The sequence below is a fragment of the Aphis gossypii genome, chromosome 2, assembly GCF_020184175.1.
Source record: "Aphis gossypii isolate Hap1 chromosome 2, ASM2018417v2, whole genome shotgun sequence".
Taxonomy (NCBI): domain Eukaryota; kingdom Metazoa; phylum Arthropoda; class Insecta; order Hemiptera; family Aphididae; genus Aphis; species Aphis gossypii.
In genome coordinates this window covers 68,828,322-68,841,481 of record NC_065531.1, presented here as the reverse complement: position 1 = coordinate 68,841,481, position 13,160 = coordinate 68,828,322, and the positions used below count along the sequence as shown (strand labels likewise).

At 26.9% G+C, this 13,160-nt stretch overlaps 1 protein-coding gene across 7 annotated transcripts in view; it reads left to right on the top strand.

Annotated features, from left to right (window-relative positions):
- Positions 1–10,636, top strand: part of LOC114126072 (protein vein) — a 72,219-nt gene extending 61,583 nt beyond the window's left edge. For 5 of the 7 annotated variants that reach the window (XM_050199158.1, XM_050199157.1, XM_050199159.1 and 2 more), the window contains one exon: positions 1,053–1,938. Coding sequence is in view for 2 of the 7 variants with exons in the window: in XM_027989950.2 (XP_027845751.2) it covers positions 2,576–2,642; positions 8,113–8,451; positions 8,876–9,045; positions 9,120–9,586; positions 10,168–10,444 (1,320 nt within the window). In the remaining 5 variants the exon portion in view is untranslated. Of the gene's footprint in view, positions 1–1,052; positions 2,643–8,112; positions 8,452–8,875; positions 9,046–9,119; positions 9,587–10,167 lie in introns of those variants that run through there. The other 2 variants (XM_050199163.1, XM_027989950.2) reach the window with 2 other exon arrangements.
- The last annotated feature ends 2,524 nt before the right edge of the window (positions 10,637–13,160 follow it).

Here is a 13,160-nt window from a genome sequence, read left to right as displayed (position 1 = left end):
GAATATTGCAAAAATATTAATTAATTTAAAAATAAGTTCAAATTTTTTTTTTTTTATGGTTTCCTTTAGATTATATCCTAAGCAATTATACTGAGTAGATATCTTATTACACTATAATGATTAGTTCCTTGTATAATACAATATCTTCATAATTTTCTTTTTGCTGCCCTCCGAAATTTTCTTTAAAACTACTACCAAGTGCCAAGTGACTTATATAAAGCATAAACTAGGTAAATTTATTTTGTAAAACAAAATAGATCAATGATTTTTTTGAAAAATCTTTTTTTAAATGAATGTTTCGTATATATATTATATGTTATATGATAACTGAATATACTTATATAAACCTAAATATTGATAAAAAAAAATCTATTTTTAGATTTAAAAACTGATTACAATTATTACCGAGCCCTTAAATTCGAACTATGTTTCAATCGATTATACGTCATATAACTTATTTCGCAATCTACCATGGTGATACAATATTTTTTTAAGTCCTTTGAAAACATGATTTCAACATGAAAACCTTCATCAGACTATACCGTGTTTTGAATAATCTAGCTTCATTACAACAGTATCTATATAATATAATAAACTGTCCTTGTAAATAAGAAAAATGCGATTGAGCATACGAAAACATTCTCCAGTTGAGATTTCAATAATATTTTGATTAGCTATAGCCTATAAGAGAGTCCTGCAGGTATATATAATACACATATAAATATAAACTGCTAGTTTTGTTGATTAAAATACGAAAAACGCATAATTATTGTTAGTACGAAAACATTTCTTAAAAAAAATATTGTTGTCGTCTGGGATTCCGAGAAACCCAAACACCGAAACTTCATTATAAATGCAATTCTATTTCAAACTGCAAAATTTCGTCTTACGAAAAAAAAAGAAGAAAAATAAAAAAGAGAAACAAAAGATTTATTGTCTTTTGTGTGTACGTAATGTACAAGTTTTTTTTGTACTCGGATTCCGACGTTTATTTATTTTATTTATTTATTTATTTTTTTTTTTTTTGTTTTTGTTCTTCATTTAACTGACAGATGTAACTGAACATTGGACAGCGGCACTAACCCGAGCACATTCTACAACAAACACGGATAGATGAATACAATATATAATTCTTTAAAAAATTTTTTCTCAACAATTTTTTTTATACATTCATACATAATAAAATGTTTTATACGAAACGAAGCTTTATGTTAGATAGGTACCTATGTATGTTATTATACATAAATATATATAATATAATAATGTGCAACCCAACTTAATTGCTACCCCTGGTTTTCATCGCTATAATATAACTCTAATATACAATATTATAAATAGCTGATGCATATTAGTCCTTAAAATTATAGCTAATTTATGAAATTATATATGATAGAATAAATACATTTTTAACTTAATAAATAATATATAAGGGCTATTTAGACTTGTTAACTTTTATATTATAAGTTATTTTATTTGTTTTGTTTACATATTATATATAAATGTCATATTCATTTAGTGAAAAGTATCCATATCGTGGATAAAACATTGCCTTAAAATTCATGGATGATTATTTTTGTCTACTTTACGAAACGGATATTAGTTTTATACACTAAATCTGTAATAAATACGGAATTTTTTCGCGATGTTTATAAATAAACTATCGATTTCATAAAAACGTATACATAGACTAACGTATGAAAATACATTTTATTTCGTAACAAATGTACATAATTGATCATCCATGTTAGGTAGAAAAATGTAGAATTCACGGTTTGTATAGTTACGAAAATATATCCACTTCAATAAATGGGTGTGACATATAATATATTTGTATATATATTTATGTGATTGATTTTCATTAAGGCTAAAGGTTGTGATGTTTGTTATGTTCCATATGTATTACTTTTATTTTATATAAGTAACACTTAATCGTGTGTATATTTTTTTTTATGTTTTATTTATTTATTATTTATTTTTTGTTTAACCAAAAATAATGACCGTCCATTTTACTTAATGTTATAACTATTTATTCGATAAAATTAGATATGCTTATAACGATATTACCAAAAATATTATGCGTTTCAATGGGTTAAAAAATTATTTATATATATATATTATAGTATATATATATATGTACATAATTTTGGTTCCTTGTAGCAATAATAAGATAAAATAATTGTAGTTGTTAATTTTTATCCAATAACTTATGTATAGAACACAAAAAAAATATTATGGTAAAATTGCTTTGAAAGAAAACAACATTGTATTGGAACACCATATGTTAAAAACACTGTTTTCTTTTCCCTTCCATATACTAGTATCATGTTATTATTCCTCATGGCGCATATACCTTAAATGAACACAACAACATGTGCGTTATCTTCGTCAAGTATATTATATTAGTTATAATACGGCAAAGTTATAGTTGCGCATTTTTCACCGTGTCGCCACATAATATACGAGTCGATATGTCTTAATACACGAAAAGCTACAAATCACAATATTATACAACAAAACATAATATCGTTTCGTACAAGTGTATAATATACTATACGTATTATCATCATAGGACACGATGAGCAAGCATTTTAGGTGGATTTTTATCTGGCTAGTTCTTCGGGTGACGACAATTGGCGGAAGAGGTAAGTGGAAAATATCTTAATTTCATATATTGTACTGTACACGATGGTTAAATCTAGATAAAATAATTATATATATATATACTTTTCAAAACGATGTTTAATTCGTTTTATATAATAATAATATAAATATACAATTTATTGGTAGTGTACTCGTATATAATATTATAGGACCTTTAGACTGGCTTTAGTCTTGTGTATACGTTGGATCGTAACAACATAAAATGCGTTTATTTTGCCATTTTAATATTTTTAGAAATATTTATAAACGTACAAATATAATTTACATAAGGCATTTTTAGTGACGATAACAATTTTGTAGTAATATAGCATAATATTAGTTATGCGATGTTCTCGGCACACCCAGGAGAATATAGTCTTACGACAATGAGGCGGCTTGTGTGAATATTTTTATTATTATTCTTTGGGTTCACGTACAGGCAAACAAAATAATCAAAATATCACCGTCGGCTGCTACGGCGGTGAGACATGGCGTGGAATAAAACGAGCTGATTATTAAATGTATATATACAAATAAATAAGAGGTTATAATTCGCCGGATCATGTCGGGCGACGGCGGTGGATTAAACGCGGGCGGGCGAAGACCAAAAGGAGAAGAATGAGAAGATAAAAAAGTATACATAAATGTACGTCATTTATTTAACATTTTGTGTTCTTGACCACCCTCCTCCGCCATGACTAAACCGCTTTTCGCCATCTCGACCTCATCCCCGTGGCCGGCATTATCCGACAATCGATAGCCGTCGACCCAGTGGTAGAAAAAAAACATCGGTTCGAATTTATCTGAGTGATTATGATTTTCAACCTATTAATCAATTGGCCGTCAAGGCGTGTATACATTTTGAGGTAAAAATACCTATTGTAAATGCATTACAGCGAACAACGATATTGTGTTCAAAATATTCCGTTTAAAATCAAAATTATAACAATGTATTTGATATAAAAAAGAATCGCTTCTTAAATCTGATCATAAAAATACGTAACCAAAATGTCGATTATAATACCTTACAAATTGTCTAATAATACTTTAGGGCAGGTGACGTTTGATGAACGTGTATGTATTGAATATATGTAACTGTTTTTAAACAAAATCGTACTCTTACTTTTGCGTTTGATACATGGTCGATAAAAATGCAAAGTCTATAATATGATTCAAATTTAATGAAACTTAAATTTAAAATTTAAAATTTTATTTAATGGCGTTTAAAACTTAAACATTTTCATTGACCATTTTGAATTTCAAAAAACTAAAACAAGCGCCACTTTAAAATGCTTTCTTATTGTAATATTTCATACTAAATTTGTGGTATGAATGAACCGTGTAAATTGCAAGCCTCCATCTATCACTGTTCAGGCTCTACGTTTATCATGTTAGGTTAAATTATAGCCATTCCGCTTGGCGTTTCCCGACGCCATTGAGACTCTCTTATGATTATGCGAACAGTATATTATCAGGTAGACAATCCACCTGTTTTGGATTGCGGACCCAGCGATAGGTGTAAAGTTTATCATTTCTAACCCTTACATTTCAAAGTTATATAAATTTTTTTTTTCTAAGATGGATTAGACACAATAATGAGCTATCTCGTGGTTTTTTATATGTTTGGTGCAACAATTTGACTTATGTGTTAATACATTCACATTATTATTATAACTAATTATTATAAAAAACCTATAGAAATCATTTATAAACAAAAATTTCCATCGTAAATCTCAAAATCTTGTTTCAGCACCTACAAACATTGGGGTTTTCCAAGCTATTATGATGGAAAACTTCTCTGTGATAAAATCTTCCATTTAAAAAAAAAAAAATAAACAAATGAGAAAATCGGTTCTTTAGTTTCCAAAACCATCAACTTCAAAGGTTTAAATTTTCAATTATATGTATATATATATAATATTTTTTTATGTTAGAGATTTTAGTCGGATATAAAAAAATAAAAAATAAAATATTAAAATAACTTTTAAGTTAATTAGTTAGTTAGTTTTACATCTAAAAACTGCAAACTAATTATATTGGTTCAAAAATGTTTTGTATACAAAAATCACACACTATTTTAAGTCTATAAATCAAATTTATTAAAAACGTTAACAAAGTTTATCAAAAAGATTAGGAATAGTTTAAATTGTGATATTCTTAACGCCAATAATGAAAAAAACTACTTATAAATTTTGACAAAGACAAAATGAATTGTTATTTTAATATAATTATTGTGGTAAGTACTTACCTAGTGACAATTTATTATTATTTTTTTATTTTAATAAATAATAATATATTTTATATATTTAGAAATGTATACGTAATTTTAAATTAATTACAAAATATGCAATTTTTGGGTCTATTGAGCTGTGTATGATGTAATACGTAGTTATAGTAGAGGTATTAATAATATTCTCTGATAAAATATGATTTAAAAAATTAAAAGTACTTTATCTACGAACTTAAATTAATATAGCCTTTAACTTTAAATCATAATATTATAATACACTATTACTAATTTATTTATTTATTTGATAATAATCAGCCAGACGGCCAATGTACAAAGTATATAAGTATATTGTAACGAAGCTACAGTAGTTATTTATAATAATTAATAAATTATAAAGTTTAAATATTATAACATTTATAGTAGACAATAAGATGAATTAAGGTAGCGACGGATTAGATTTTAAAAATAGTTCCAACCAAAAAAGTTACAATCGTTTTAAAACTAAAATCATTATATTTTTCAATTTTATTCTAAATATATAGGTAATATAGTAAATATCGAGCATCGTTTACTACAGAAATAACGTATAGAAATTGTACGTAAAGAGACTTAAATTTATTATTACTTAACTTTAATTATAATGTCTAGATAGTCAATTTAAATATTGATATTTATAATTATTTTGTATAATTTATTTAAAAAATTAAAACAATCTACATTATTATGGTTTTTCCATACTGGTTTAGAATTCATAAATTTATACAAGAAAATAAGTCTAAAATGTACATTTAAAAACTGGCTTATTGTTATCATCAGAGTAAGAAAGACATTGATTAATTTGTATGCGTTTAGTAATTATTAGCTTCCTTAGTTTAAGATATAGTTGAATACTTCAGTGTAACTCAGTATGATGGCGCCAGTTAAATGGTATCACAATAATAACAATTACAATTATCATTTTTACGTGGTATCATTAAATCGACTTGATATGTATAGTTAAATTTTACCATTAATGCTATAATTCAATATAGGTCATGTTGTAAAGTTGCGATGATCGAATTTTACTAGTAATTTACAGGTATTTGGTTTTATAAAAAAAAAATAACTATGATAACAACTTTCGATATAAAATAAGTTAAATATAAATAATGTCAGTTTATTTTAAAAAATAAACACTAATTAGTCATGTTCTGGTTAGGCATCGATAGAAGGTAGATAAATACTACTAAGTAATACATCATTGAGACACGTGCCCGTTATATATTATATTCCACACGTCTCTGTTATTAATACTACCATTACGACCTTCGATTTGTTAGGAAAATAATAGACGATAGATCTCGAATCAGTGCCTAAGGTGAGTTAATAATATAATGCCTTAAAAACAACAACACGTTAAATGTTATAATTCTATCTGACTATTATTATATCGACGATTACTATGTGGTTAATTTCCACGAGCTTCGGAAAACGAGAGACGCACATCAAAGCGGTTTTTGCTTTTTTCGTTATACATAAAAATTACAAAATATTGTGTTTTTCTCCCGTCACAATAAAACGTTATAACGTTCAATTATCGATACGACACAGTTAAAGTACTCGCGCTCTAGTGCAGCTCACCTATCCGTATCCAACACCGTGTAGAGTGGTTCATCCACTATATTTCGAAAGCTGCCCCGAGCGCGACCATCGCGTGTCCGTGTTCAGCCACACTGCAATGTCCGTACGGCGAGATGACGTGCACGAGTTACAAAATAATATTATCGCCGTCGTCGTAGTCATTATTTTAGATACGACGTACTATAATATATTGAACCGAGTGACGACTATTTAATATAAGTATGTCAGGCTTGCGACCGATCAATTTCGAAGGCCGGCGGCCAAAATTTTGGTACGTCCCATAACATTATAAGCGATCGGCTATTAGCATAATAATACTTATGTTATACTGTTACACATTAAAGTTATTGTTACCTAATATCGATCGTTATTTATTGGCGATTTTCAGTCAGTATGGTGTTCATACACGACCGCGTCTTTTCATTGTTTTTATTGTTGGTGCCCGAAGGATTATATCGACCGGTAATTTTAGTATCACAATAGGGCAACGATAGTTTGATATAAAATCTAATAGGTAACCTTATACTTTTCTTATGTTGTATTTTAATTTTATGACATTTGATATTAACGACACAATTCTGACACTATGCCGTGTAAAAATTATCTTTTCATTATTGTTATTTAGGTATTTATTTTTAATATTATTATATTATATGAGTACATTTTTCTTGTTTATATTCTATTTATAATTGGTCACTTATCGGACCACAGCAAAAATGTATTTAACAAGTAAAAAAATAATATAATAAATAATACATATTGATTTAAAAACTCAAATTTAATACACGCGTAAAATAGATACGGATCGGTGATTTCATTTGACTTTTGACATGACTTCATAGAAGCTGTTTGACAAAAAATTGATGCATGTGCCATCTGTACCACATCCAATTATGTATCTGTTCTAATATTATAAATTATAAAATATGTAAGTATTGTATAATATTTTCCTATATTGCTATATTGTGTTATCAACTAAAACTATACTAATTAATGTGTTAAAAATATTTATAGTTTACATCTTAGAATTTAACTGAGTAAATCCGCTGGCGTAATTTAATTTGTATTAAATAAGTTTTCTTTATTTCTCTTCTTGTAAACTGTTTGTATTATTAAATAAATCATATTATATACTCGCAAGTTCAAAGAATATAAATTTGAATTAAAAAACTAAGTAGTGCTCGACAATTTACTGACTTTATCATTTATCTTCACACAGTAATAGGATTAAGTAAAATACTGATTACATGTGATTTATTCATCGTTACAAAAACATTGTAAACAATAATATTATATTTTTGTTGGTATTAGACACTTGATTTATTATATTATATAATCATATATAAATACATTATAAATTCCCAAATACGGGATTGAACAAGTATGTCGTGACTTTTCTTCATTTTTGGTTACTGCATTATTTGTTGTGTTATTCGTTCATCGTTGCAATAATAATATTATGGTCACGCGGCGTTTTGAGTAGGCAATTTAGGTACACGGCCGTCGTGCATTCATTTTTCTTGTATATCATAATATTTTGATTCACCGATACTAGGTATATTATTATAATGTAGTTTATAAGTCATAAATGTATAATCGTCGTAGTTAATGTATTTTTTTAGAGTCACCAGATTTCGATTTTGAATATAATTACGTGGGGTTGACGGTTATGCCGGACATGGATCAACAATGGAGCAAGCGCTTGGTAGTGTCGTGGCAGGTGTTGTCCACAAATCTAAATGACTGGGTCGGAGTATTTCGTAAGGACCCATTGCACGACCATTCTCGGTCAGCCACTAAAATGGCTCTTCGTAAGTATCCGGTGAACGCCACTTCTGGCTGGTTGGAAACCGACCTAAAAGTGTGGACGAAGACCCTACAGCTGCTTTGTCATGACGGTCAGTTTGAAAGTCGGTGTTTCGAGTATTGGGTGGCATACGTCAGTGGCGAGACCAACACTCGTAAGTATCCACAAGTCGTTATTATAGTCTAATTATTGTACTTATCGATACGCCGATTTAACCGTAATCTGAGATACACTAAAACCGAGAAACAACTATATCACATAGTGATTTACCAAACATGATCACTTCCCTTATTTTTCTTTAATAATGAATTAATTTAAAATATGATTTTTAGATAAACTTAAAGACTCTATTTTAAAATTATCATTAATGTACTAATAAAGAAGAGTTTCGAGGGGACTGTTATTTCCGTTTTTAAAATTATAACCCCCTTTGTACGCTACAAATCATTTCGTGGAAAATGAATTTGAAAATGTTAACGTGTATCTAAATACAAATTTGAACAAAGAGTTTTTAAGAATAGGTACATCAATTAACATAAATAAATAAATAAATAAATTTAGAAATTTTACATTTATAGCATTAGCAATAAACTGTCTGAAGACTCAACCTAATTGGATGGATAAATTGACAGACGATGTTAAATCTTTAAGATTAGATTCGTTGTTTTTGCCAGGTACACATGACTCAGGAGCATATGATACTACGCAAAATGTTTCTATTTATTTTGAAAAGTATGTCTATACTCAAGTAAGTTTGGGTTTTTGTTTTGTTTGTAACTTATAAGTATTATTAACTGTTATTATTAATTAAAAAAAATTTAGGACATTGATATTTTGAGTCAACTGTGCCACGGGGCCCGATACTTGGATTTAAGAGTAGGTTTTGATTATCAGTCTGAACATTTATGGTGGTTACATCATGAAATTTATCCAGTAAGACCTTTATCACACATTCTCGAGGATATAAAAACATTTGTGGAAGCAACAAACGAAATCATCATTGTTGAATTTCATAAATTCCATACTGGTTTTTCAAAAAACCCGTCAGAGCACCTTGAGTTATATCGATTTGTGACATCCTACTTGGGTAAGCATATGGCTAAAATGGGATGGAATAAATCGCTTAAAGACTTACAAACTGATGGACATAGAGTAATCGTAACTTACAACTATTTGCCAATGACACAAAATGCTAATCATGAAAATCTTTGGACACCTGTTCTTCGATACTGGCCAAATGCCCAAAAATTAACCACATTTGAAGACTACGTACGTGTCTATATAAATGAGTAAGGTTAAAAAAGCAGTTAATATTTTTATACTAAAACATCATAAACTATAAAGGTTATGATAAAATGTATATGCTATAATAATTTGAATGAATAATGAACAATACAATAATTTTTAACGTATTTTATGATACAATATTTGATTAATTCAAAAAACATAACAACTTTGAAACTTTTTGTGAATATTTGTACATTTTTTTAAGGTTTTCATTGAATATAAGTCTCAACTTTATTATAATAACAATATGTCCAAGATATAATGAAATCGAAAAATGATTATAATTAGTAGTATAACTTACTAGTAAAAAATACTTAACAAATAGACTTAAAAATAAAAAATATATATAAATATATAAATAAACCAAAAATAAGACATAACTATTATATATTTATGTGTGTGTGTGTGCGTAATGTGTATGTACAAATAATTAGCTCTACGATTTAGGATTATTTGAATTTAAACAAGAAATAATTAAATAGTTTTGTTGACGTATTGCTAAAAAGAATATCTTAAAACATTATTTTTTTAACTCTTCCTTCACTAAAAGATGTATTATATAGTAATATTGATATTATTTTAGAAGAGAGCAAGAAAAAAGAGTTGTAACAGTTCTGATGGCTGAGTTAACTCCTACTACATTGGACGTCATTTTCAATAGAAGTTATGGTTTAAGACACATGAGTTCGATAATTAATGAATATCTGTTCAAGTGGTTCGCAAGTCCAGAGTGGGGAAGAAACTTCAATATTGTCGCTGTGGATTTTCTTCAAAGTACCAACATCATTGATGCAGCGATCCATTGGAATAAGAAAAAAATCGTTCAGTTTAATAATAACCTTGTTTTTAAATTTCAGTGAAATAAATTGATTGTATCTGTAATCGTAGTATAATGTCCTAAGTCATGGTATACAAATAAACTAAGTACAATAAAATGATCATAATAAAAGTCATCGTGAAAATATATTTAAAACATTCACAAGTTTTAAATATTATCTGTTGATGGATGAGCACCATCCTTTGATTATGAATAAAGCATTTTGGGAATAAAACGTTTACTTAATCCACATTTTATTTTATATACTGTAGATATTAATAGTTTCTGACTCCAATAATTCATATTACCGGGAAGTAATGTGTCCTCAGGAATCAGGATCGTAAAAATTGTTTTATACCACTAAACATAATTCAATGAGTATATTATTACTTTTAATTTATTCAACTTTCTTTCATCATGTGTCTAAATTTCTTCAATTTTTTAAAAATATTTTATTATATAGTCATCATTAGTATAATTTTCCGACAGTCTAGATTGTATTAATGCTATATAACATTATGTATACTTAAACTTATTTTGACGATTATTTTATGTTTATTTACTCATATACCATGTGTATTATCAAACAGATTTTAACCTTGTCAACCGATTCAGACAATGATGAATATATATTATAATATGCTGTGTTATAATTTGCCAAATTTCAAATGTTTTTGTTCGTGATTCTTATAAAAATTCTTAGCACATTAAACAAAAAATGCTATGTATAAAGGTATATTGTAAGTTATCTTCTTGACTGGAAAAGAATATGTAAACATGAATATCTCAAGTTAAGCTCTCCGAAAACCTGTATACTTTATCCTGGTCTGTGAATCTCAATAAAATTAATTTAACATAATTGTAGGATATACAGTATGTCATATCAAAAATCATATTATGAAAAAAGCGTGGGTAATCCAATATTAAGTCCTATGAAATGTTTATCATAAGTTCCCTTTTTAATGTTTACAGATACTTCAAAATAAAATCATACGAGTGTTGCTTCTACCATTTACGTTTTTTCAGAACACGAAGCAATGGAAAACTTTTCAGGCGTATCTACCAAGCTATCATTACTCGTTAGTTTATTCACAGTCGCATAATTTACTATGTATTTCATTGACAAGAGAAAAGTAAAAAAAAAAAAAACATTTAATTAATTTTTATTATTAAAAATATTTTTGGAAGTGCATTTTATTGTATCAATATATTTTAATAAGCGTTAACGGTAGTTACACATAAAAAATTGTTCCTCAAAACATTTTATACTAATGATCTTTATCTCATGAAATTATTATTTAAAATTCTTATTTATAGTATAACTTGAACTGTTAGGTTAAAATGTAATATTTCTATATTTAATTATTATAAAATAGTTAGACTTTAACCAATAGATGGTGCTCGTATATACTAGTCGTTTAATAATATGTTATGTCGTTTTCCCTTTTTGCCTCTTAGATATCGAATTATATTAATACATTTTGATAAAAACTTTAAAAAACAATTTTGTAGTTTACTTATACTATACTAATAACTAATAAGTTATTGTATTATACTTATTAATTATCTATATATAAAAAAAAAAAAAAAACAGAAGTAAAAAATTTTAAATGTGGGTATTATTAGTGTTTTAAATTGTATATATTTAAAGTTTTTAAATATATTATTATTATCTTAAAATTTGTTTTCAACAATAATATTTGTATACTTGAAATTTTTATTCTGACATATTTCATAAAAAAAACTTCTTTTATGATAATGCATACCTACTTACAATAGTTATTATTAAATTATGACTAAAAAAAAATTGAGGTGTAATTGGTTTGTATATACGTACATAATAATGATTTTAATATGGGAAGCCAGCAGATACTCCAGCATTTGATATATTCATTAATCACGAAGTGATGTGTTAACTTACTACATGATTAGACAAGTATGAAATTATAATATGCCGTTACAGATTACATCGATGTGTGCCAGATTTAGCGTTAGTATATACTGTATTATGTTGTTGAATAATTTTAAAAATATAATTTTTGAATAGATGAACTAGTTTTAGGAATTTAAATGTTACATCTTTTTTAAATCGATGAAAATTGAAAATGCATCAAATAATTCGAATATTACTCAAAAGTTTGTTACAGACAATTTAAAACGAATATAGGAATATTAACAAAAATCAATTATTAAATACAAATGATCTATTTCTCTGTCTTCATTAATGTCAATAATATTTCATAAATTATGAGTATATCCTCTTCAGTGCATTTAATTAAGGTTTTAATTGTTTTATAAACATACGAATGCGTCGTTATGCTAAAAAAATACATTTTAAAGAAGTTTTAAAAACTAACCATTAATAACGTAAACAGTAAAAAAATGACTGAAAAATTTATGAAACTTCTCAATGAATATATTTTAACAAACTTTTTGTTACAACTAGCAAACGGATTAACGAAAAATAAAAACTATGACGAGGAAAATGCATTAAAAATAAAAGCGAGTAAGTAAGGTTGGCTGTGACTGCTGTACAACAGTTATCGAGTGATTAACTGTATTGTATGTGTCAAATTTTTATCATTCATTATCATTTTATGAATGTCCGAAAAATAATTTTGAGCATTGACGGTCAATGTTGGTTGCTATCAAGCACCAGATTTTATCGCAAAGTTTATTTCATGATATGTTTTATATTTCTTTTAAAATACTTTATTTTAATTTTATCATAAATTGATTTAGTTTTCATAGAAAACATT